The sequence below is a fragment of the Echiichthys vipera genome, assembly GCF_963691815.1.
Source record: "Echiichthys vipera genome assembly, chromosome: 4".
NCBI classification, from domain to species: Eukaryota; Metazoa; Chordata; class Actinopteri; order Perciformes; family Trachinidae; genus Echiichthys; species Echiichthys vipera.
This window is the reverse complement of record NC_139829.1, coordinates 26,471,034-26,496,158: the sequence shown is the minus strand read 5'-3', so window position 1 is coordinate 26,496,158 and position 25,125 is coordinate 26,471,034. Positions and strand designations below refer to the sequence as shown.

At 42.2% G+C, this 25,125-nt stretch overlaps 1 protein-coding gene across 1 annotated transcript in view; it reads left to right on the top strand.

Annotated features, from left to right (window-relative positions):
• The window catches only part of dtx1 (deltex 1, E3 ubiquitin ligase), a gene marked incomplete at its 3' end in the record, with an annotated part of 43,772 nt that overhangs the window by 5,296 nt on the left and 13,351 nt on the right, over positions 1-25,125 (top strand). Inside the window, exon 3 of the mRNA XM_083913192.1 lies at positions 21,081-21,828. Coding sequence (XP_083769318.1) covers positions 21,081-21,828 — 748 coding nt within the window. The remainder of the gene's footprint in view (positions 1-21,080; positions 21,829-25,125) is intronic.

Below are 25,125 nucleotides of genomic sequence, written 5' to 3'. Positions count from 1 at the left end.
TGGCCTGTCTGATGGATTTGACACCTCAGCTATTGCTCCTGCTGCTTGGCTTTTAAACATTTATCTCATCTGTATTGTCTCTTATGATGGAGAGGTGGCACAAAGCAGAGGGACCAGCAAGTGTGCATTCATGAAAGATAGATAAATCAGTAATGCCATCAGCACCATTCAGAACTTAGAATATTATTCTTAAATGAAGATAGATTCATTTAAGTTACTGTTTGGGCGCTATAGTCGTATAACTGCAAGAGGAATTTTCTTTACAACACATCGTTATTAAGGCACAGTAAAAGGTTCAATTACTGAAGTGAAGAAAGCTGAAGAAACCTGATCAGTAGCATTTTTAACTGAGGCAAATGTGTCCAACCTTGATGTTACATAAAGCATTTCATTTTTTAAAGTTACACTAAAAATAAAATACATTTTGCAGTTGCATTGTGTGTTTGTTGTTACTTGTACTGTTGGCTAAACTACTTTGGCTAAAAATTGTAAATTGTAAAATTGTTTTCAGTATCGACCGATGATGTCTGTTCTGTAATTTGATTGGTCCAATATGTGTGTTGGCGTGTACCAACAATATCACTTCAATATCACTTTAACCAGCTAAGGGACCGACGTTGTTATTTGTTGCGTAGTCTCATCTTTTATTTGAGCACTCCCTATGTTACTCCCTGCCTCCAAAGGTTATGTGTTGTGATTTGAAGCATGTATGGCGTGTTGAGGTTACAGAAGTAGATTTTTGACAGTCCAGCAATAGCCTTTACCAATAGATCCATTAAAAAACCTGTTGTGGGAGTTCTGTGCTAAAGTTTTCAAACTAGGCTTTGTAGCTTCTATTCAGCATAATTTGCAAGTACTTGTGGATAGGAATACAAACTTAAAGGGCCAGTGTGTAGGATTTAGTGGCATCCCCCTTTCCTCACCCCTCCCTTTCCAAGCATGTAGGAAAATCTTCAGTGGTCTTCAGGTAATGTATCTTAAAAAAACGTGAATGGTAATCTCTCTGGCCTGTGTCTGGTATGTCCGCCCCGGGCTACTGTAGAAACATGGCCTTGCAACATGGTGGGCTCCATGGAAGAGGACCTGCTTATTTTATGCTAAGGAAAACACAACAGTTCTTAGCCGCAGGAGATTATATGATGGGTCCTCTTAACGTTGAATGTTGTGAACAGAAGGACAGGTATTTTCATGAAGAAAGCACTGACTTGACTGATTCAGAAAAATATATTTTATTGCAATGATTTTGACTAGTATTGCAGTTGCAATATGACTGATGATGATGGAGGAAATATACAGGGATATGACAGGTAGTCGTGCGCCACAGTCTTTGACTGCGTCTCCTAGCAACGGTGGTCCGCACGTCAGTCAACCACTTCCAAGGGAAACACCCGACCAGAGGTTTGAAGCATGCTTTTCACTGTTTCATCCTCATTTGAAAATTGTAAAGAATAGCTGCAATATCATTAGAGTTTACATTTTCTGACATGCAACACATTTCAGTTCAACTTAAAGTCAAAAAGATGTAGCATGTAGTGTGCAATTTATGTCCAAGTCATTTCTGTTTGTGTTCCTGAAATGAAAAGGCCATAACAGTTGCTCGGTACTCACTGTTGTGAGATGGCCCATGTGTGACTGCAGAGATAACCCCTATCAGCGGCTGTCGGCTGCTGTGTTGCCGGAGTGGGGCTTTGTTTGTTTTGGTTCCACAGGCGTGAGAACCTCCCCTCCTCTGGCCCGTTTCCCTCGGGCCAGCAGCCCTCCCTGACTAATTACATTGAAAAACACCAGAAAACAAAGAAGAGATGGTCCTGTTCTCATGTCTGTTTTGTGTTAAGCTGACAAACAACAGTAGCTGTGGTTGTGGTTGGATACTGCCTGGAAACTTGCAGAGAATGTAACACTGCAGATTGTCGAAGAGGGCGGTGCTTTTTCTTCTTTAATGTAGTTTAGTATGTAGTAAATGTGTGTGGGAACTGTTTTGGTGGTCTGTGGGAGGAAGCTGTAAAAAAGGATTCCCGTTATGTACGTGCTAAAGGTCAGGTGCTGTATGCATCAGCTCTGACTGTGCAATCCCACTTGCGTCAGAAGAAAGCAGAATGAGCAAATAGTGGAGCCCGAAGGCACTAAACTGAGTTATTTAGCTCTGTATATGTTTCTTTCTGGCTTAGGCACTGTAAGACTGTTGTTTGTACAGAGGCCCTGAGAGGCAAGGGGATTTTTCTTTCCATTTTTCGCAGCCAATGCCTTTCTATAAACTTTTCACCTTACCCCTGAGGACTTCTGTATGTCCATGATTATACTTGATGATGTATAATCGAATTGATGTAGTATAGAGGTTGTTTATTGTATATAGATATCTATAGATACCAGCAAAGTCCACTCCTGACCATCCTCAGTCATGCAGAATAAAGATAAACAGACATGGCACATAATGACCAAGTTCTTTTTCTCTTAGACTCTTTTGTAATTAGTCAGTGAAGGCAGAATCAAAATGGTGCTTAGCCAAGGTGGTGCTAAGGTGTCATTGTATGTACACAAGGGTCCATTATGTCCCCAAACAGCTAGCTGAATTGCGGTTAGATGTTGGCAGGAAAGGGATTGGAGTGAAGCAGTGGAGAGGGAGGAGGAGGGGGTTGCTGACAGAGGCGAGGAGAGAAGGGAAACAGAGGGAGAGGTGGAGCGATTTCCTGATGGAAAGTGACAGTCAGGGTGGAGGGAGGGATAATAACACTGAAAAGACCCTCAGCTGTGCACATTCCCCTGCTGTTTCACTCTCACACACATACAGCCTTTTGTCTCTGCGCTCCCAAGTCTCCCATCCAGTGCTTATGTCAATTAAGAATAAATGTGAACATATTTTTGTCAATTATCTGACTTTATATTTTGTTTATGGAATATAAAGGACAGAGGCAGATGCCTGTCACAAGCTACCAGAGTCCAAAGTCCATTTTCATTGTTCTGACCATCAATGACCAATGCAATAAATAATACTCAAGATTCTTCGTTTATACTGACACGAAATGTAGAAAGCAAGTTGGGTTTACTACTTTTTACTTAAACAATAAAATGCCTGGAGCTCAAAAGCAAGCAGCAGCAAAACCCTTTTTTAAATTTCTAAATTATTGTTCAACCTGTAAATTCTTTCTTTTTCAGCTTTTTCGACATAGTCAATTGTGAAAAATTTCTACCTCTATTTCCAGAGCCTATTTGACCTCTTGAAATGACCTGTTTTGGTCAAACAATAGTCCAAGCTAGGGTCAGGACCTGACATGGGTCTCAAACCCATTTTTATTGGGTCGCCAATCAGCATAATGCATCACAAAGCAATGATATGCCTTTTCCTAATTAAGGGGAGACTCTACAGGTGCATAGAAGAAAAATAACTTACATATATCACCATGAAACTTCCCCAGTTGATTTACATTAAAACAAATGTTTTTTTTTGTATTACAAGTTTACTGAAATGTTAATGTTTAAATATGCAAATGAGGCATTGTCTAACGCTAACTTTTGGTGGATTTAGGCGAAATCTACAGACAGGCGGACAAAGTGTAGAACAATACATGTTTTCTTCCCAATAGTCTGAAGAAGAAATGTTAAGGAAGCAAAATAGCCCAAAATCTCAAAATTGACCAAATGAGGGTGTTTCTCCTTAAAATAGAATGAGTGTTCTGTTTTGCTGCCCTGGTCTGTTCAGCTCAGATGCTGTATGTGGGACTTACTTTCTCTCTCTTCTCGCAAACCTTGACCTAAAAGAATTGTTCACGCTCTCTGACTGAGGTAGCGAGTGTGACTTATGTGATTCCCTCAATCTCATTTGTGTGAATCCATGATGTATTTTTGTAAGTTTGGGTCCCAGGTAGACACTTAGTTGGGAACCCCTGTTGTAAAGCATTCCTGTAGTCAGGCTTCTATTCCCTCTTCGGAGCAACCTTTGTTCCTTCGATGGTAGTGTTTTGGTCTGCTCTGGTCACATCCTTCGTGCATTACAATGATGAGCGGGCTGTGCAGCTTCTCGCAGCCTCCAGCGCTGGTAGCAAAAGCGTCTCTCTGTATCGCCTTTTAACTTCTGATCCAGCGGGTCGCCACTTTCAACTTCTAAAATGGATATCGTTTATTTTATCAGGGAAGAAGCTTTAAAGCTTCTCTCTGCCCCGCTTGATTATCAGGCCGGTCAGTCACGTTGAAGGCTGTTGTCTGCTTCAGCTAGAATAGGAATGAGGGATCATCCCTAAACTGGGTAAACGGTCCTCCATCTCCTGGTTACATGTACTGACAGATCTCTTTTTGAAATGTTACCTAGTGTCTAGGATGTTATCTCGTATTCTAACTCTCCTCTCCCACTTTATAAAGCTTTATAGCACACGGCTCTTCAGTATAAAAACCACATGGTAGCTAGTTGTATTTTTCAAAAGGGACAGAGTGTTCCTGCTGTTGCAAATGGAGCGTCTTTGATCTACAGGAGTGCGTGGTCTAACATTTACAGAAAGCATTGTTTGATTGAGACCAGAGCTGCTCTGACGCAACTCGGGCTGCCAGCAGTTGCAGCAAGCCAAGATCCGAGCTCCCTTGATCAGTTTCAATGAGACCCAGAAACACAGCACAGGACTTATTGTTTGGGTCTCAGAATTTTCTCTCATTTTCCAAAAAAAGGCACCCTTAGCCCACTTTAACACAGCAGCAGCATGACAAATCGCTAAAGCCGAAACTGCGATGGCTCTCTCAAAAGCACCTTAGTGGTAAGACAGTCATTATTGTTCCAGTGTAAGCCACTGTAATGGCCAAAAATACCCTCCTAAAGTCTGAACACAAAGGCTGGAGTCACCTCTCTACTATGAGAATGTTACTCAAACAATCAAATTATTTTATTACATTTATTTTTTTCTACAATACGTTATTTATTCCACATAGGACCATTTAAAATGCACACAAATGCCAAAATCGCGCACATTTTCAGCTTGAAGGGGTACTTGCACACTTTATCCATGCTAGTGTCATGGTTCTGGGAATAGTGATCCCCTGACTTCTTATTCAGGTAAAAACTGAATGTATGACTTAATACAACTAGAAACACTAATGTTATTAGCCTCAGCTGCAGCCTACTTTTTATTTAGAGCTAATTAGCACATGTTAGCATGTTCACTGCAATATGATAAACATGGTAAACACATGGATGTATTATTAGACCTGGATGTCGGATCAATTCAATGAGAATTGCTGACCTAGCACGGGTGAGCAAAAAAGTTTCTAGGCTTTCGTTAAATGCAGCCCACTGAATATGAGCATTAGGCATTTGTTTCTCCCGCTTTCTGTGCCCGCAATTTCCCCCTTCACTCGCTTTGCTGGGTTTGAGAAACGTTTTACAAATATGAAATGAATTATAAGTTTATAATCGAAAGAGTCATAATTGTGTGCAGTGGGAGGTGTCCTGTCAACAGATTTACAGACGTTTCTTTTACAATGTTGGCCTATGGAGAGAATCCTTTTTTAACCGCAGGTGTATTTTTTTGTTGCAGTACCGTGAGTGGCCACTGTGCCCAAGAAATATTAAAGTTAAGATAAGATATTCCTTTATTAGTCCCACAAAAGGGACAATTCTTTTCACAGCAGCAAAGTGGTTAGCACACATAGAAGAAGCATCAATAGAAACAGTACATTGTAGAACATATAGGAAAAAATATATAAACAATATAAACAGGGAAAAATAAAATGTAAGAATAACAGGAACAATATATACAGATTTTTTTAAAGTATTTTAAGTGTGCACTAAGGCAAGTTATACTGTATATGAAGCAAAACTTGCAAACAACAATAGTCGTAGATTCACAAACGTGAAATTTTGTTGTATCATTGTGCATTGAATTTCTTTGAGCTTTGACCGTTAGTCAGACAAAAGAAGCCAATTGAGGACTACACCATGTGCTCTAGCAACTTGGCCCCAATGGTCATTTTCACAGTTTTAAGTTAGGAACTACTCAATTAGTCAAAATAAATAATACTAAAAATTGATATAACCATTATTTGCAGCCATGATGTAATGTAATTGAGTGAATGGTGCAATACTACACAGTTGTAGTGTCAATGGTGAAACATCCAGGACATGTAATAATGCTCATGGCTTCTTGCAGTTGTTTGTTAGTGTGTGTGTGTGTGTGTGTGTGTGTGTGTGTGTGTGTGTGTGTGTGTGTGTGTGTGTGTGTGTGTGTGTGTGTGTGTGTGTGTGTGTGTGTGTGTGTGTGTGTGTGTGTGTGTGTGTGTGTGTGTGTGTGTGTGTGTGTGTGTGTGTGTGTGTGTGTGTGTGTGTGTGTGTGTGTGTGTGTGTGTGTGTGTGTGTGTGTGTGTGTCTCTCACCCTCCTCCTCTTTCTGTGCCACCTGTAAGTGCTTCTAAATCATGGTGAGAGTCCAAGTCCTGTGACTTGTCAACGCCCTGATTCCTGCAGTAGCCTGTGTTAGAAGTGAATAACATTTGCCAGGTGCTCCTGGCAGAGGCCTCCACTATTGCTCCTCAAAGACGCTGCTCACACACCATCACTTTTCCAGATATTTCATTATTAATGAGAGCTTGCAAACTCTGAGGATTTATTTCACTGGTGCCTCAAGGTGAATTTTTATCAGACTTCAATAGTAATTGATTCTCCTCTGTTCTGTCCTTTGTATGGATGCATTTAGTCAGAGAGAGATTTGTCACTATGAAAGGGAATGAAATTCACCCCCACATGTCTTAAGTTGAAAGTTATATGGTTTCAGGCTATTATTTACTTCTTCACATGGAAGTCTGAACCAATTATATAAAAAAAACCTTCACACTTCACCAGTAGTGATGTTTTCATCAGGGGACTTGGTAAGGGCCGCCTCGACCAAGGATTTTCTTCGTCAACCAGTGGTCGTCATTAAGAGCCATTAGTCGACTAATTGAAGCATTGAAGCATTTTAAGGTGGTAGGTCAGGTTCCTCGTGGACCAGTGATGTTTGAAGGTTTTCTTGCAAAGTTTGCATGTGACCTTCTAGGGGGTTATCCTTGTTGGTTTCAAAAAAATCTCATCTTTAAGATGTTTTTCCTGACATGATTGGCTATTAACTGTTAACTGTCTAACCACAATGTACAGCCATGGGAGCTGCCGTGTTGAAAACTTCATGTATCTGGCCCTTCAAATTAAAAGCCCTCTAGCCTTTTAGGCCAGTGGCTCCAAATGTTAGTTTTTTCCCTGAAACCATTCGACTAATGAAATTTTGGTCTGCTAATGATTTTTTTGGTCGACCAGTGCGTGGTCGACTATTTGGGGGCAGCCCCAGCCTTGATACTATAGGGAAGAATTATTATTCCAGGAAAATGATCATAAGAAAAACAGAACATTACATAAATTAATATAAAGCATGATCTTCATATAGAGCTGCAATAAAGTACACTATGGAGCTAATTAACACATGAAGGGAATATAGTTACCTGTCCATCACCATGTCAGGAAAGGCAGTTTTCGTATGTGGCAACGTCAACATTGCATTGAGTTATCAGCAGCCTCAGTAAGCAGCTCATCAACAGCGTAAAACAGTACAAAACAGTAGCTGCAACACATACCCAAGCATTTTGCAGGTTTCCCACTGAAGGCAGGTGCTACATCTCAATAAAAGCTTGATGCAAACGGATGTATATAGCAAGCTAAAGCGAACTATTTTCTGTGCCTAGGGCTTTTTTTTTTAATTTTGCTGTGGTTTCAAAAGAGATTTCAAGTCCCATTCTTTTAAATGTGATATCTCAGGAACCCCTGGAGGGATTTTCTTCAGATTTGGTACAAATGTCCACCTGGATTCAAGGATGAATTTATCAGATTTTGGAGGTCAAAGGTCAAGGTCACACATGTGTCCCATTCTTGGGAATTCTTGGTACAGATGTCCACCTGGACTGGAAGATGAACTGTTTGGGTCATAACTCAAGAATTCTGATGCTTATTGTTCCAACAGTTCACACAAAGTCTAATAAGATAAAAAATATCAAGTGATGTCATTTTATATCCAAAGGGTCAAAGGTCAACTTCACTGTGACATTAACAATGTCTCTGTCCATTATTACTCAGGAACAGAAGGGGATACTTTTGGTGATGAATTATTCTTGAATGAATAAATCTTCTGTGCTGCCCGGTTGAAGACCAGAAATACACTTAATACCTTTTAATAAATTCCTTCAAAGTCTCCACTTAATAATTTAAGTCTAGTTTGGGTGCAAACTGTAAATGGAGGCATACAACTGCAGTGCAGTCATTCTAGTTTATACTAGTACTGTATCGATCGGTGGAAATGGGAGGTGTTGTCTGAATGCAAACAACTTTTTGTGAGAATTGCTCTCAACATGTGAGAATTAGCAGTTGGGAAAAGTGTTGAATATGACACAGTAAGTGTCAATAAATAAGTTCCCCTCCAGACATAAGACTACTCTGCTGGGAATTATACTTTGCTTCAGATAAGTTCAATAATAAAATGTTAAATTACCTTGTTAAGAATTCTACATCTACTCCTCCATCGCTGAAAAATTCAGGATCTATGAATATGCAAACATTTTCATTTCAAAGGTTGAACTGCTGGAAACAAAATGTCTCCTACTTTACTAAAAAGCCCATTCGCAGTGTATGTACATCAGAGGTTTTAAGATTCCACATATTGACAATAGTCTCCAAATGAGTTAACTCCATGTGTTAAACCCAGATTTAAAGTGAGCACAGAAAGACTTTCCTCCTTCAGCACATAAATGAGAAAATAGCCTTCCAGTGTCAAACTCTGTGCAGCATCATTCTGTGAAACTGAAACGTTCAACAGAAGTCACAATAAATAAAACACATTTTTGAGTGGAAGGGGACTTCAAAGTCACCTCAAACACTCACCTCCGGTCGGCATCAAAGGTCGGTGTTAGGTGTACAGTTCCAATAGTGACCAGATTTAACATTACGGATAAAAAAGTAGCAAAATTCTCAAACTATTACTGCAGCATAATCTACTTGGCTGCTTTCCAGTTCTGTGGTCAATATGTTACAAGCTGTGATCGTTTCTTCAAAAACATGGTATAATACCCGGCCTCCGGCTGGGCTTCAGATCTTTGAGGTAGCTCTCAGCACGTCTTTTGGGTGGTGTATTACTTCAAGCCCAATAATCCCACCCCTCCCACCCCCTAAGAGTAAAACATAAATTGAATTTCAAAGTTGACCCTCATATGTAGCCTAATTAAGCCTCCGCAGAAAATCCTCAATGATTTATTCACCATAGTCCCATATACATTATTAAGTTTCTTGCAGCGATAAGAGAGAGCAGGAAGTCATCAGCTTGAACTGATTCTACACCATAAACAACCTTCCATTATTATACATTATAAGAGTGACACAAAGTTGGGATCTACCTTCAATACACAGTTTCCCCTAACAACATCGTTTATATTTCAACAGCTCTCTTTCTTCTCTCTTCCCCATAACCAAACTGATGGCTTCTGAAGAGGGTATTTGTGAAATGAGTTTCTCTACAGGCTTTGACCCTCAAAGTCAATGTGCCGCTGTTACACCTCTGTAGGCTTTGGTAAAGCCCATCGGACTCATATTCAAGCTTTAAGCTTGATAAAAGCTTTTAGCGATCCAGCTGCAACTTTCCGAGGACATTACCCTGATTTTTTTTTTTCCAGCCCCTGACATTTAACCTCAGCAAGCACAAGTCTGTTCCCTGAATATCCTCCGTCCCTCTTAATAGAATTAATAGTCAAAATTTGGAAAAGTGAACGTCATACAAACAAGGCAGTAAAAAACAATTGAGCGATTTTAGATGAGCTATTAATACTACAGAAATGAATGTCTCTGCATTAATTTTGTACACAGAGGAGATGTGATTACACTTGTGATTCAGCAGGGAAAAGGTCTGGGCCTAATAATAAAAACTCCATGGGAAAGTAGAACATACTCAAGGAGAAGTTGTGGTCATTATAATATATGGATAAAACACAACTGTCCCCGTGGGGGGGTGTCAGGGACCTCTGACTTCTCTCACACCGTGTCCACTTTACTGCTGATTAAAGCTGACCAGTGTAGTCTAGCACAGAGACAGTTCGCTGTAATGTAGCCAGACGTTTGCTCTGATAAGACCTGACTATGTCTGACAGCCATGAAGTGGGTTATAAAAGCCTGCCTCAGCAAACTCATTTACTTCACGCTGCTCATCTCAATGAGTCAGACTCCTTTTATTTGTTAAATGTAATATTCAGAGCCGTTTTTTCCCCTCCAGGTGCCTCCCACGAACAGCCTTGATGTTATGATGTCATCTGGGGGAAATTGATATCTTTCTTTTATATCTCTGGGTACTTCAAAAGATTCTTTAAAGGTCCCATATTATGCACAATATCAGGTCCATATTTATATTCTGCTAGAGCATGCTTTAATGTTAAAAAACACACACCTTTTCTCATACTGTCTGTCCTAATAGACCTGTTTTAATATCTGTCTGAATTGGTCCTGAAGAAGCCCAGTGTGTTGTCATTAGTCAACGTTTCCAGGTCTTCTGCATCTGCACTCTCGGCGTCTCTGCGCCGTCATTGCACGACTGTAACGTCACTGTAGCAGCACTACCTACCTATGTGTAGTACAGTTGACACCACAACGATATGGAGTTTTTATGAAGTTTTATTTAGCAGGTGACGATCATGCAGAAAACATCCTCTTTCTAGAATTCCACCTTATGCAGCCGTCGTTTACGAAGGTCAGTTTGTGTCCAGTATGCATACACTTCATCGAGCGTGATTGATTCATGATGGTCATGTAGCAGGTAACGTTGCATGTATAGCATGCCAGAGGTCACCTCATGAAGAACCGCGTGCTATTCCTCAAAGTCTCCCCTGACATGGTACGGCCATCAATCGGCTCTCCGCTGAGCAGGCAAAATGGTTTCACTGATGTACAGTCTGTCGTGCTGGTGTGACGGCCGACATGAAATATTGTGTTGTCACAGATAAATACAGCACCGTGTGTGCGGGTGTGTGCGGGTGTGTGCGTGTGTGTGTGTGCGTGTGCGTGTGCATGTGCGTGTGTGTGTGTGTGTGTGTGTGTCTTTCTCTTGTATTAAGTGGAGGGAAGGGTGATGCAGTCTGCGGTGCAAGGTCAGCTGTAGGACTAAGTGGTGTGTTGGGAATCATTCGCAAACATCAACAATATTAATATTGACATCACATTAACGTCGCTATAGTTACATCAATATTGTTTACTTTCTAATGTTGATGTATGTCACGATATGGCAAATAAACACATAAATCGCAATTGCTTTTTAAAGTAAATCCACCAGGTGTTGGCGTGCCCTGGTAGCTCACTGGATAGAGTGCGTACTATAAAGGCTCAGTCCTTACTACAGCAGCCCGGGTTCGAGTGCACGTCATCCTCTCTCTCCCCTGCCTTTCCTGTTTGTCTCTCCCACCATCAAATAAAACACAAATGCCAAAACAAAATAAAGTTAACTAGCCTCATGAAAAGGTTACACAAACTAAACAAAACGATGCTGTCTATCTACAAAAGTAAAAACTAAATATAAAATAAATATTGGATTAGTGGATGGTTCTTTTTAGTCAACACTTAATATGAAACGATAATCTCTTGTTTTGGAAAGTAAATATTCAACATAAAAATGAAATTGAAAATATGAAAATGATGTCCAGATGAAAACCCTCACATTACTGCTTTTCAGATTTCCAGATTTCTTGTAGGAAAACATGTCCTCATTCATAGAAACCTAAGCCTCATGTAACTTGAACCTGAATACTGTTGACTGAAATGTATAGAGTGGTCATCAAATCATACCCGTTAGTTACTCCACAACAATGTTAATTATTTATACTTACGACACTAAAAATCATATTGTTATATGTTATATGCGTCAGGCATCTGTTCCCATTTGAGACATACTTTTAAGATTTTTAACATGTTGTGCAGTATTACTTGGCAGTGCTGTGTTCAAATTGGTCTGATGCCAGAATAGCAGAGTAGCACCCAGGCTTAAGAAGTCATCGGTTGACAGCTGTGGAAGAAATGTTGTGATGAAATAAAAAAAAGCCTCTGTAGTGCACGGTGGCTAAGAAGGCAAGAATCACAGAAAATTAGCAAATGTCAAACCTCGGAAGGAAACGCTGTCAGAAGCTGCACGGACCAAATACGCTGTCACTGTTTTCATTTTTGATCTGTCTTGACGGGTACAATGAACGTTGCAGGATTTTGTTTGCCCTGTGTGAAAGTGACTCCTCTCTGCTAACAAGAAATCTGTTTCACAGTAACCCTGACACTGCTCCTTGGCAGTGCTGCTGGCCTGCATCATGTGTAGCCAAGGCTGTGTGTGTGTGTGTGTGTGTGTGTGTGTGTGTGTGTGTGTGTGTGTGTGTGTGTGTGTGTGTGTGTGTGTGTGTGTGTGTGTGTGTGTGTGTGTGTGTGTGTGTGTGTGTGTGTGTGTGTGTGTGTGTGTGTGTGTGTGTGTGTGTGTGTGTGTGTGTGTGTGTGTGTGTGTGTGTGTGTGTGTGTGTGTGTGTGTGTGCGATGGCACAGCACGGTGCTGACACGCTAACAAGGTTCCTGTTGGCCGTGATGAGGCTGAAGTGGTGTGAAGTGGATGCAATTGTGTTGGTGAAACACACAAAGGCACACTCACCTCTTCAACGTGTAGCAGTACCACTTTACTCTCTTTACACTCTACCAGTCAGAGAGCATCTTTGGCAGAGCTGAAGCTCGTCAGCTGAGGACAGTCACGACGTCCACAGAGTCAGAGGGACGTTTCAGGGTCTTTTGCTTCACTGCGGTACAGGAGCTGGCAGGTAGACAGGACTATAACTTCATTTTCTTGAGATTTTTTTTATCCACTCTTTTTTTTTGTTACCCCGGTAACTGCAAACTCTGCACAAGTGCGCTGTAACGGGCCAGCTCCCTGGGCAGGGGTGTGGGAGAGTTTGGAGAGTTGAAGGGGCTGAGGATGAGGAGGGTTGCAGTGGGAGTTAAGCCACTTTTCCTCACCACTTTGTCTTGCTGGCATCAAAACTGTATTAGCGGGGCCTGTTTTACTGCAGTGTTCACTTTGAAAGCTCAGGCAGAAGTGAGACGTCCTCTTTTTTTATTGTTATTTGGCAGAAAACCTCCACTCATCACATGCCTCCCTCCCGCCCTTCCTAACGTAGAGTCTCTTCTCCTTTTTCTCCCGCCTCCCCTTTGCCTGGCCCTTCTCCAGCCCCCGTGTCACTTTCCTGCTCTCTTTTCCTTTTTCTTCCTCCTTTCCTCTCTTCTCCATCAGTGTCTCTTTCTTGCCTCCCGACACGCTTTTGTTCGCCCATCGCGTTTTCCAACAAAGAGGACGAGGAGGCTTTAGGGAATCCGAGTCGTTGCTCACTAGTGTGGTTCATTATAAAGAATTGCATTCTGGGAAAACGAAAGTGTCATCTCAGTATAGAAAGTGAGCTTTAATGTGTGATTTTGTGAGAGAGGAGCAGGGGGAGCCGTGATATTGTAACGTATAATGCTGTTAAATCAGCTTAATGCCAGACTGTCATCCTCATTATTATGGTCTCTGATCTCTGGGTATTTGGTAATGAGTAGATAATGCTCTTACAGATCCCTCAGACTTTGATATACAGGTATGACAACGCCTTTTGTTCAGGGGAGTTTTTACATCTTAAGCATCAGTGGTACAAGCGTTAATATGAAAAGTTCACTTCTTAACATATTCATATGCTGTAGTATCAGATCTTTTTGAGCCAGATGATGCATTTTTAACTGCTATGCAGTATTCTGTCTCTTCATCATCTCCAATAGCCAGCTCGGGTGTATTGTTTGTGAAGGCCTTTTTGGGAGATGAAAGTCCTTTTTTTCAAGCCGTGCTCTGGGGTTTATGTGAAAACATCAAACGCGCTTCAACTATTTTATTTTCCCCCATACTTTAGAATTTATTAGCATATTCATCATGTGTTCACTATTCATATATAGGATATTATGAAGGCTGTATGATGATAATTCATGGTCTGTGCCTATGCTGATGCTGTGCTAAAGCATCTCACAGCTTTGTAGGTCTTTTGTTTGAACAAAAGTTGATTAACTGTTAAATGAAACGAAGAACAACTTGCGCGGATTTAAACATGTGAAACTTGTTCGCCGGATCATGTTTTATTTTGGCTTATATGGAAGCCTCTATTAATGTGTATTAAGGAGCTGGGGAGGAGGCACAGCCAATGCGGCTTTGTAATACTAAGAAAGGAGCGTCTTGTTTCAGTTACCAGTGAGAAAGAAAGAAAGAAACAGATTAATTTTAGATAAGTTTAAAGGCTGATTATTTGCCAAAACAGTGCCAACGGTTTGTACTTACACATGGAAAAAGGTTGTCATGAAAACATCTATTTTATCTGTCATTGCGACAGTTGTGAGATAAACAGTAGAAATTCAGTGTTGTCATTACCAAGTAATGCTGCATTCATGGGGTGTCAGAATAATCGGGAAAATCAGTTTTCACTAACGCCCCTGCAAGTCAGCGCAACAATTCAGAAAATCTGCAAAAATTGGGGTGCACGACTTGCCGAGTTGCCGTCATATTACACAGATACGTGGCGGACAAATAATGGGTTGATTTTTTATTAAGTCGCGTATATCGCATATTCATTTTTTTCTCAAAAGTAATTTATAATATGGTATTAGGTTGTGACCTTTAGTTGCTGTCCACATAAAGTGACATATCCATTTTGAATTTGCTGTATTTAGAAGCAGTATTTTCTGTTTCCCAGAATTACAAGGACTCTCTGCTTTATGTCGCTCGAGCGTGATCAGCGACAATGTATCAAACAATACAAAAGGTTTTCTGGTAAAGTAAAAGTGAGAATAGGGTGAGAATAATCCTGTGGTCTACTGTGCCTTGTTCAAATAACAAAAAGCCAAAGGGAAAAGGGAGTTGTGTTTCACATCAGCAGCAAGCTGTGGCTGCACGTCGGTGGCTACAACTCAAGTAGAAATTGGTGTTCCTGTCTCTGCTGTGATGAATCTCACCTTGTGATTGGTGAGAATTGTGAGAAAATGAAAAGTATACCACCAAACCAACAAACAAATAATGGCAGAAATACAAAATACTCCACAGAGTAGTGCTAAAGTGATTTTACTATCACACTATCCACAAAGTTGGGGCACTATTCTATAAGAGATAGATTCAGAAAAAAATACTGCCTTTTATTGGTCAGGCTCTTAAATCCTGCAGTGTCCCGCATTTCCCATAATGCAGCTCAGTAGCATCTTTCTTTACCCCTACCGGATACATGTCCATGGTTGTGTTTTTTTCCATCTGTATTAAGGTTTCTGCATACTGCTTACTAAATGTATGATAAGGTGTGCCATTACCAACAGGCTGTTCACACTGAAGTAAACACAAATACATCTTCTCTGTATAACGTGATCGTACCAATCCAAACGTTACCAGTTTGAGCTGCTGTTGAATGAAAATTGTTTGTCACAAGTGTAAATCAACATCACATCTTCTACTCACTTTAATACTGTCCAGTATTATTCTGTTATTCTGTTTGTGTTTAATATTATCTCTACAGTAGCGCATGTGTGCTCCTGTGTTTTTCCTCTTAATTCATGTTACTCGCCATCATTTGTAATTATTTCACCCAGTGGGTTAATTATTTTGGTTATTCTGTCCGCCATTGCAATTGTCTAAAGAGATGTAATGCATTTTGGGGTGGTTGGGTGGTAGTATGGTATGTCTAGTAAGCTCACATCGCTTACTCAGAAATGATTGCTAATCTGGTATACAGCTGGGCATTCATGAACACAAAATCCACAAACTGTGCAGTTGGAACACACTACTGTCATGTCTGCCTGCCTACGTGTGATGCATTTAAACCGTTACAACTACATACTCTAATTTACGTCATACTTAGTATGAATAGATTTGAAAAGTCATTTAAGTCATTTATTAATCTACAATGCAAGATATTTTAATAATAATTAGGTTCAAGCTTCTGAAATATGAGGATTTGCTGCTGATTTGAATAGTTTTGGGGTTTGGGCCTGTTAGTGGACAAAAAAAACCAATCTGAAGATGTACCCTTGGACTCACACTTGCAGTTTCTATTTCACTATTTTTGGACAGTTTAAAAATCAAATGTTTAATTGATTAAATGGAAAAAATCACGGACAGTAATGTGTTGACAGCAACTTAAAGTGGTTTTCTCCACTCCTCAGACAGACACCAGTATTGTTTTCCGTAAGAGTTTTTTCTATTCTGTATATGAAGCATCTCCTCTGTGTCAGAGGTCTGCCTGTTTGCCAGCAGAGACCATAGATTAGCTACCTTGAAATACCTCCCAGACAGCATTGAGCCGTATGATTCTGGACCTGTTATTGGCCTCTCTCCTTCTTTAGTTAAAAGGAAAAATGCAGCACTATGTTTTAATAGGCTCAGAGCGGCCCCAGGGAAACTGATGAGGCTTGCCAGTTATAAGGCTATATTATAGAGCTTGATCAGGGCACTTCTGCCATTCCTCCCACAGCAGCAACAGCATGAGGAAGAACATTAACTACAAAGTGATGTGGGCCCTAATTCAGTGACGCAGATCTCTGCTCCCTGTGTTGAGAGTTGTGTGAGAGCAGGATGGGGTCCAGTGAGTGACAGGGTGGAAAATGTGAAGAATGGCTCAGCGAGACAGCGTTGGTGAGGAGCCAGGAGAGACAGTGGAGAGCGAGGGAAAAGCTGGCGTCAGCAGCAGATGAGTTGAGCGAGCGGAGGAGGAGTTGACTCTGATGCCGCTGTGCTCAGGGAAAGGAATAGTAGGAACGTTCACATACGGTATTCTCACAACTCCCAGCCCCAGGGACGGCTTCCATGACAACAAAACCTTTCCTTAGTGTTTCCGTGACAGCAAAGCCTGAACCTCATGCATTTTGCAGCAGCTGTTCAGGTATTACCTCTGGTAACACATCAGGTGCACGACACTTTCCATTAAGGGTTGTTCCATCTAGGGTTGGGCGATATTGAAATTCCCCTAATGATAATATTGCTTTAAGAAAAACAACGACAACTAAAACAAAAAGATGGAGAGTAAAGAACATAGATATAAATATCTATGGACTTTTGTCAAATGTGTTCCAATACCCGTAAGTGCCCACGAAGCAGCCACAATGTATAGACAGTAAGCGCTATTCTACAGGAGGGCATGCTGAGATCAGTCAGATCCATCAACTATCACTGATCAACATGGATTTATGGCCTACATGCTTAAACCAACCACAGACAGTTGCTTCGTTTGTGGAGTCCGGGGATTGCATTGCCATAGGCTGAATATAGGGGAAACACTGAAGGTATAGACCGAATAGCGCAAAATTCAATACAGTCGTTCTATGACACGTGAGGACCATTATCGCGGCCGACCAATATTGTGTTAAACGATAAAAGTGAGAGGAACACACTCATCAATAACATCAACGACAACTCTAGATAGATTTACTGGCCACTGTGTGGAGCGAAGCCGTTTTATTCCCTGGATGAGTTCTAACTAGTGAGAAGTGGATTTGGTGCCTCAGTGTCACTGCCATGATTTCGTTATTTAATTTACACTTATTTGATAATAATATAATAATAATAATAATTATACTAATATACATGCTTCTTTGAAGTTAAATGACATATTCAAGCCACACTGTATATCTTAAAAAAAAAATACAATATGTGCATGACTTGCATTGATTAACAGTTCTGGTGAAAGCATCTACCAAAGGGAACTACAGAGCATCAGTTGGCCCATCTACTGTCTTTCCCTCCAGCAAGCCTCTGAGGGCAGTCAAGGATGTCACAATGTAATGATGCATGTCCTTCCATTTAAAAGAGTTGTGCAGACAAGTTTCACTTCCAGAGGAAAACAAACTATCAAGGAAAGAGACTGGCACAGCCTCATATGGCGAACAGACTGCAGGAAGTCCCCCCCCCACACAGACACACACACACACACACACACCACCACCACCACCACCAAGTAAGATGTGAGAGGGCAGCCAAGCTCACCCTGAATGCACCTGGCCCTGTGTGACAGTGGGGTTAGACTCCCACTGCGACGCCTGATGTGGCTATACATCACACAGCTACAGCTCACCCAAGGAGAACCATGCTGATGTCGGGCAAAGACAGCTGGAGGACATCGTGGGAGAGAGGAGGAGGGAAGTGAGGGGAGGGGAGGAAAGATGGCTGCCAGAGGCACACAGGGTCAGACAGGAAGTGGCCACTCACGCTTAGTTTCCTGCTAGGAAATGCGTAAAGGGTCACAGGGAAAACATCAACAACTCAGGCCTGCCTTTTTGGCAGAGGTAGGTATATATACAGCAGTTAATTACAGCAGAATGGGTGGAAGTTTGCAGAGTTTCAGGCTTTGTGTTTTGAGTAGAACTTCCATCATGAGGCCCCAGGACTCTTGTGTTGTTGTGGCCTTTGCTCTTTTCTTCTCAAGGTCAGCAACATGTACACTCCCAGCACAGTAATGCAAATATTTGCTAATATAATTTATAATTTAAATAAATACTCAACTATCATTGGAAAGCTTGAGAAACTGGTTAAAATCGTTTTCAATATGCAACAGATGTTTTTGGGTTTTTTTGCCAGATAGTTGGAGGGTTCTCAAAATATTTTCAGAACATCATTAAGTCCTGTTGAACGCCCTTCTAGGCTTTTCAAAAATCGCCTGTTTTGGAATACTTGGGCCAAGCATTGTGACTTAAATGTAATGGTAATACATGAGAGTCACACATTGGGCTTATGCCTGTGAGTGTGAGTCTTCGCCTCGCTTTAGTTACAGTGTAGAAACCTGAGTGCCAAACAGCCATCCCTCTGAGCACACTGAACTGTTTTTAGAAAATCTTTCAGCTTAGCACATTTCATGCATCAGGCTTTATTGGAGCTCTCGTGAACAATTACCAGTACTAATCAGCTTTCAAAGAGAGAGATGCTGTTATCTCTACTCACCAAAGCTGAGATGTTTAAATTGATGCCTGGGAATAACACATATCCACCAACATTTCTGAAGCTCGTGTTAAACTAACCACTGAGCGAGACTGTGTAGAGCTGTGCCACTATCGATCGTGGCCAGAAACATGCAGTCATGCTGAAAGTGTTGAACCTAATGCATCCTCAGGAGCTGCAGTGATAAAGAGTTCAGATGTGCGGCTCGCCTGTGAGCAGGCACGGACGCAACTGGCAGAAAAAGTTGCGCATGACTGACTGAGTGAAGACGTGAGAGACACAGGCAGGGCAGCTGGCTCACTGAGCAGTCATCTGTGAGTGTGAGTGTGTGTGTGTGTGATTCTCAGCGGCTCCAAATGAAATTAGCCATCAAGCCAAGTCCTTTAGAAGCAGTCTGCAGCAGAGATTCAAGGTCAGACTTCCTGATTCTGCTGATGCATTTTGTTCTTCAGAGCCAGTACCAGGCTGCCGGATGAGGGGTTACCGCTGCCCACCAACCCCTCATTCCCACATCCATCCATCCTCTGCACACATCCCTCTCCCTCCATTATCACCCGGGTCCTCCCTGGCAGAGGAGTGTGCATTTACCCGTTAAATTAGGTGGGGGAAGGAGGGGGTTACGGTCTTTGTCGGAGTGCCCTTTGCGGACGTGCAGCAGTGAGATGGATAGGCTAGGGTGTCCTGATTTCCCATGTGACCACAGTAATTGTGTTATAATGGAGGTGGGAGCTGAGTGGCCATCAGCAGAGAGATAGAGGTACAAAGCTACCAGCTTTGTGTCCTCCTTCCTGTCACCGCACAGAACGGTGGACTACAGACTGAGACAGCAGGGGATTGTGGGTCTGTGCTCCTGAAAGGCCATGCATGCAGTTCAGTACACAGTCAGAGCTTTTTGACAGGAAGGATTTCACTATGTGTGCACCCCAGCCTGTTACAATTTGTTTGTATCTTGAGCCACTGACTTATTGCTACAGTTTGCAGCCACATTCCCTCAGGCAGGTAGAGAAGTGTTACACCTCATCTCCATCAGATGGTCAAGTTGCTGTCTCAACACTTGTTGGCTCACTTGATGAGAAATCAAGTAGCAACTGAATAAAGGAAACAAAGCAGCATTAAAACCAAATCTTGCCTCAAACCAGTGTGACCTGATATATGCGTGTTAATGTTTTTTTTCCTAGCTGTCATTAACACAATAATTGATTAATTTAATTAACTCACAAATAAAATGGCATAATCTCAGCACAGGTTAAGTTGAGTTGAGTTTTGATGCCATGAAATAGTGGAAAACAAGTGGCATTTTTAAAGCTGTTCCCAGGAAATATTTAGTATTTTTTTTAGTATCAACTTAGAATCATCTAATTTCTACCAATGGTCAAATCAGTGAATTAAAATGTATTAAAGGGGTTGATTTTACACATGAAGTTCAGTTTACTATCTCAGCTTAGGCTTGAGATCCTTTTTCACAGAAACACAAACTGGAGGTGTGGGGTTTGAAAAATTCAGGCCAGGGAGGGGAGCATTCAAATGTAGGAATTCAAAGTTTTTGGAGCTCGATCCACATTTGAGACGAAAAGTCCATCACTTTTTTTAACCTGTCTCTTGCAAGTCCCCCAGCTTTATGGAAGTGACCTGCTAAATTGAAGGAGTAACTTTTTTTGACACATATAATAAACATTCAAGCGACTTTAAAATTAGAACCATTTTCTGTGGACAAATCAGCTGATCAACTTCAATCTGTAATGGTATGGTCACACCAGCTGCGTAAACTAGCTTAATGTTAGTTGTTGTAGTTTGATCGCTTGGGTTGTAATGCTGGATACGAGAATGACGCGCTGGCATTGACGTTGCGTTGACTTTGTATATAATCGCACTGCACAAATAGTGCGAAACACTGTGGATGTGAATACGCCATAATGCGTATCAAAGATGCATAACATACAATCTGCACTTAAAAAATGCAATGACATTTTGTCTTATTAGTGGTCTTTTCTTCTCAGAACTTTATTCAGTCTCCTGCTCACATAGACGTGCATAGTAGCTGACCGCAACAAATATTTTTGTGATTGTTCTCATGTTCCCTCTCTCCTCTCTCCATTGCTTTTAGGCACCATGAGACCAGTGCAGAGGAACTTCTACGAGCCATCGTCTGCCCCAGGGAAAGGCGTAGTGTGGGAGTGGGAGAACGACAACGGCTCCTGGACGCCGTATGACATGGAGATCTGTGTGACCATCCAGAACGCCTACGAGAAGCAGCACCCCTGGCTTGACCTGACCTCTCTGGGCTTCTGCTACCTCATTGACTTCAATAGCATGTGTCAGACCAACAGGCAGAGCCAGCGCAAGCGACGCCTGCGAAGACGCATGGACTTGGCCTACCCGCTCATCATGGGTTCTATCCCTAAGTCGCAGTCGTGGCCCGTTGGTGCCAGCTCCGGACAGCCGTGCTCCTGCCAGCAGTGCATCCTGGTCAACAGCACGAGAGCCGCCTCTAATGCTATTCTGGCCTCCCAGCGGCGTAAGCTATACGGAGGGACAGCAGGCAACTCAGGCGCTACAGGAACCCTTGCTGTAGTGCGGCAGAGCAACACCTTTGCAGGAACCTCCCTCTGGTCTCCAACATCCGCCTCCTCCGGCCCCAACAACATTAACATAAGTATGGGAGGTGTGCAAGCCAAAGCCGAACAGGTGCAGTTGCCACTGTCGTCTGCCAACTTCCCTTGTTCCCCCGTGATGCCGTCTCTGTCATCCGCTCATGGCCACCACGCTCTCACGATCAACGGACAGAACAACCTGAACCGGCCGGGCACTCAGCGCATTTCCATGGGCACTGCCAGAGGAGCCATCCCACCAGGGTAATGATGTTTTCTAACACAATCATTCATCCCCTTATTTTCTAATGTGTATTTTCCGGAGTCTGCAGTAGCCCGTTACTTGTTCTAGCCGGAGCATAATGCTCAGATTCGGTTGAATTTACAGTTCAGCTGAGGCAATAGGAGGATATAAAATGCAAAGAGACAATCTCCGTTTCTGCTTGTCTGCTTTACAAAGCTTCAGCCTGCATGTGTCTGGGGTATAATTGCACTCTGTCATTTATGTCTTTTTCTTTCTGCTGATGTATGACTATTCTCTCTGATCAATTGATGTGCAGAAAAAGCCTTGGGTCCAGCTGATTTTACAGAGGAAGAACCCTTCTCTTTCATATGTGTGTCTGCCATGGTAACTGCTCCATAATGAGCTTACGTTGGCCCCAACAGGCGTGAAATACTGCAGCTCTTCTGAATCATTCTTTTGCCTCTGCTTTGAACTTATTTGTTACTATCACTCTACTGTACGTTTGTTGTGTCATGGGAACAAACGTGGAATATCTGGATGTGTGTGTGTGCATGTGTGTGTGCGTGTAACCACATCTTTGTTTTATGGTGTGTGTATGTGTATGCACGGGCAGGCATGTGAAGCGGGCACTGGTGTAGCTGTGGAAACCTATTTGCCATGGAGGCAGCGCTCCACTGGGGAAGAATGAATAACGGATCAAGGAAAAATGGGAGCTTCAGCTGAGCGCTCTGACCTCAGAGCGATTCAGCGAAAGGAGCCGAGGAAAAGAAGTGTGTCTGGTGTTGTAACCGATACGTCAGTCCCCTATTCTGCTTTCTTTTACTAAAATAAACCCTCTCCTGATCTAATTTGATTCCATTTTGTCCTCGCCGCTCATGGGGAGAGACACACTTACTGCATGTTTGAATAATATCGTCCTTCACCCGGGCACATGCTTTCACTTGCTGTGGCCTAATTCTGTGTCGCTGAAAGGAAATGTATATGGTTTTTGCTCATGCAGGCCATGACCTTGTTTTATACAGCGAGCAGGTGGGAAAGGATGATGTGCAAAGGTACACATGATAGAGAAAACCAGCGTGGGGTGACCTATTCAGGGTCGTTTCATTTGTAGTTTAAGAATTCGGTGAAAGCACACACAGCTGAGCGCGGAGTTGTGGATGGAATGGGACTTTTCCCCCTCGCAGCACAAACGTTTTTTGCAGAGACACAGAGAGCGTGAGGGAGAGAGAGAGGGGAAGCGATGGGGTGAGGTGGAGTGTGTCGGTTCCCAGGCGAGTGGCTCGACATACAGGATGAGTGTGGTTAACATACACACAGAAGGACATGAGAGCAACACACACATATCCAAACACACACACAGAAACTGAAATGTGAACGTGCGCGTTACCACAACCGAGCTACAGACGGATAACAGAGGAACCCACACGGAAGGTAAAAAACAAGCAGATCTGTTTTTCACACACCCACACCCCAATATAGCTGGTGCCGGGTGCGAGGAAGATATTTGGCTTGTTTACATGAGTTCCTGTTGCTGCTTTACATACACAAACAACCATACTGTATTTTTGCCATGAACATTTACATTTCAAAAAATACTCTTGCGTATGATTTATTTCTTATGTGCACAAGCTAACACAGCACAGTATGTTTGACCTGTGTGTACATCATTGAAGATGAAGTCTGGTGTTAAAATTATGATCTTTATATTGTCTGAAGAAGCCACTGGTGGTGGGCTATGAAAGGTGGTGGGGGCGTTTGTTTGTTGTCTAGCTTCATGCATCTGTCTCGCGTGCACAAATATTAGAAGTGGCACCATCTGCTGGTTTTTGTAAACACATCAGTTAATCTCATTTCTGGGTTGACACAGCACACTATACCACCATCTGCCTTTACATGCTACCTGTTAAGCTGAAGACCTGTGAAACAAGGTCATGTATTAACGACTATTCACGCTGTTGCATGTGTCATACTTACACTTGCTTATTATGGACTGTACTGTTAAATAAGTAGGACTGCACTTTAACATTATTTTCATTAGAAATGTTGAGAGATGTGATCTGAGCTGTGAGAAGTGATAATATCAGTCTGTCAGGTAGATACAGACACAAATGTTGAGGTGGAATGAACACAGGCAGAACGTCAAAAGATCTCTGGGGATTTTTCTCATGTCTTTTTTTTGTCAGCCAAACCACTTCCTCTTATGCACTTTCACATGCGCATTGGTATTAAATTGAGTTACGACATGCAATGCATTTTCAGACAAAAGGAGTGTATGTGTATGTGTGTGTGTGTGTGTGTGTGTGTGTGTGTGTGTGTGTGTGTGTGTGTGTGTGTGTGTGTGTGTGTGTGTGTGTGTGTGTGTGTGTGTGTGTGTGTGTGTGTGTGTGTGTGTGTGTGTGTGTGTGTGTGTGTGTGTGTGTGTGTGTGTGTGTGTGTGTGTGTGTGTGTGTGTGTGTGTGTGTGTGTGTGTGTGTGTGTGTATGCCCACGCTGCCATTGGCTGTGTTTACTGTTTGAGCTTCCCTCTGCTTGTGTTAAGACTGCTCATCTGAGTGTTGGCTGGAGGGCTGTGTGCCGAGTGCAGAGATCATTATCCCTCAGTGGGCTGCTGCACCGCTCTGGCGCTCACCACAAGATCAAAATTAATATTGAAAATAATGAATAAATCATGAGAGCTCATCAGGACCAAACTGATGCAATTTGGAAATTGTTGTTGTCATTATTGCCTATTCTCAGGGCATTTCAGGTGCACTGTAAAGTGCATTACCCATGTTGTAACACCCCCCCCACCCCCACCCCTTCAGTGTAGCAGGGGGCCCCTTACTGCTACTCACACATCAATATGCAATTAGGCACTCATGGAGTTCTCTCCCTCTAACCCCCCGCTCACCATCTTTATGGTGCATAATAAACAGATGAGGAGATATTACTCCTCCGTCAGCACTTTCCTAACTAGACCTAATGTGGTCTCTCTATTTGGGGAATCATATTGCTCTCAGTCAGATTAAGTCCTCAAGGCAAGCTGGAGATTCCCCCAGGAAAGGAAGGATGATACCGAGCAGGAGACAGAAGAGGGACAGTGACCCCTGTGTCATGAACTGACAGGGGCCATAATTAATGTGGTGTTAAAGGGTTAGGTATATACAGTGGGTACGGAAAGTATTCAGACCCCCTTAAATTTTTTACTCTTTGTTAAATTGCAGCCATGTGCTAAAATCATTTAAGTTCATTTTTTTTCCTTTTAATGTACACACAGCACCCCATATTGACAGAAAAACACAGAATTGTAGACATTTTTACAGATTTATTAAAAAAGAA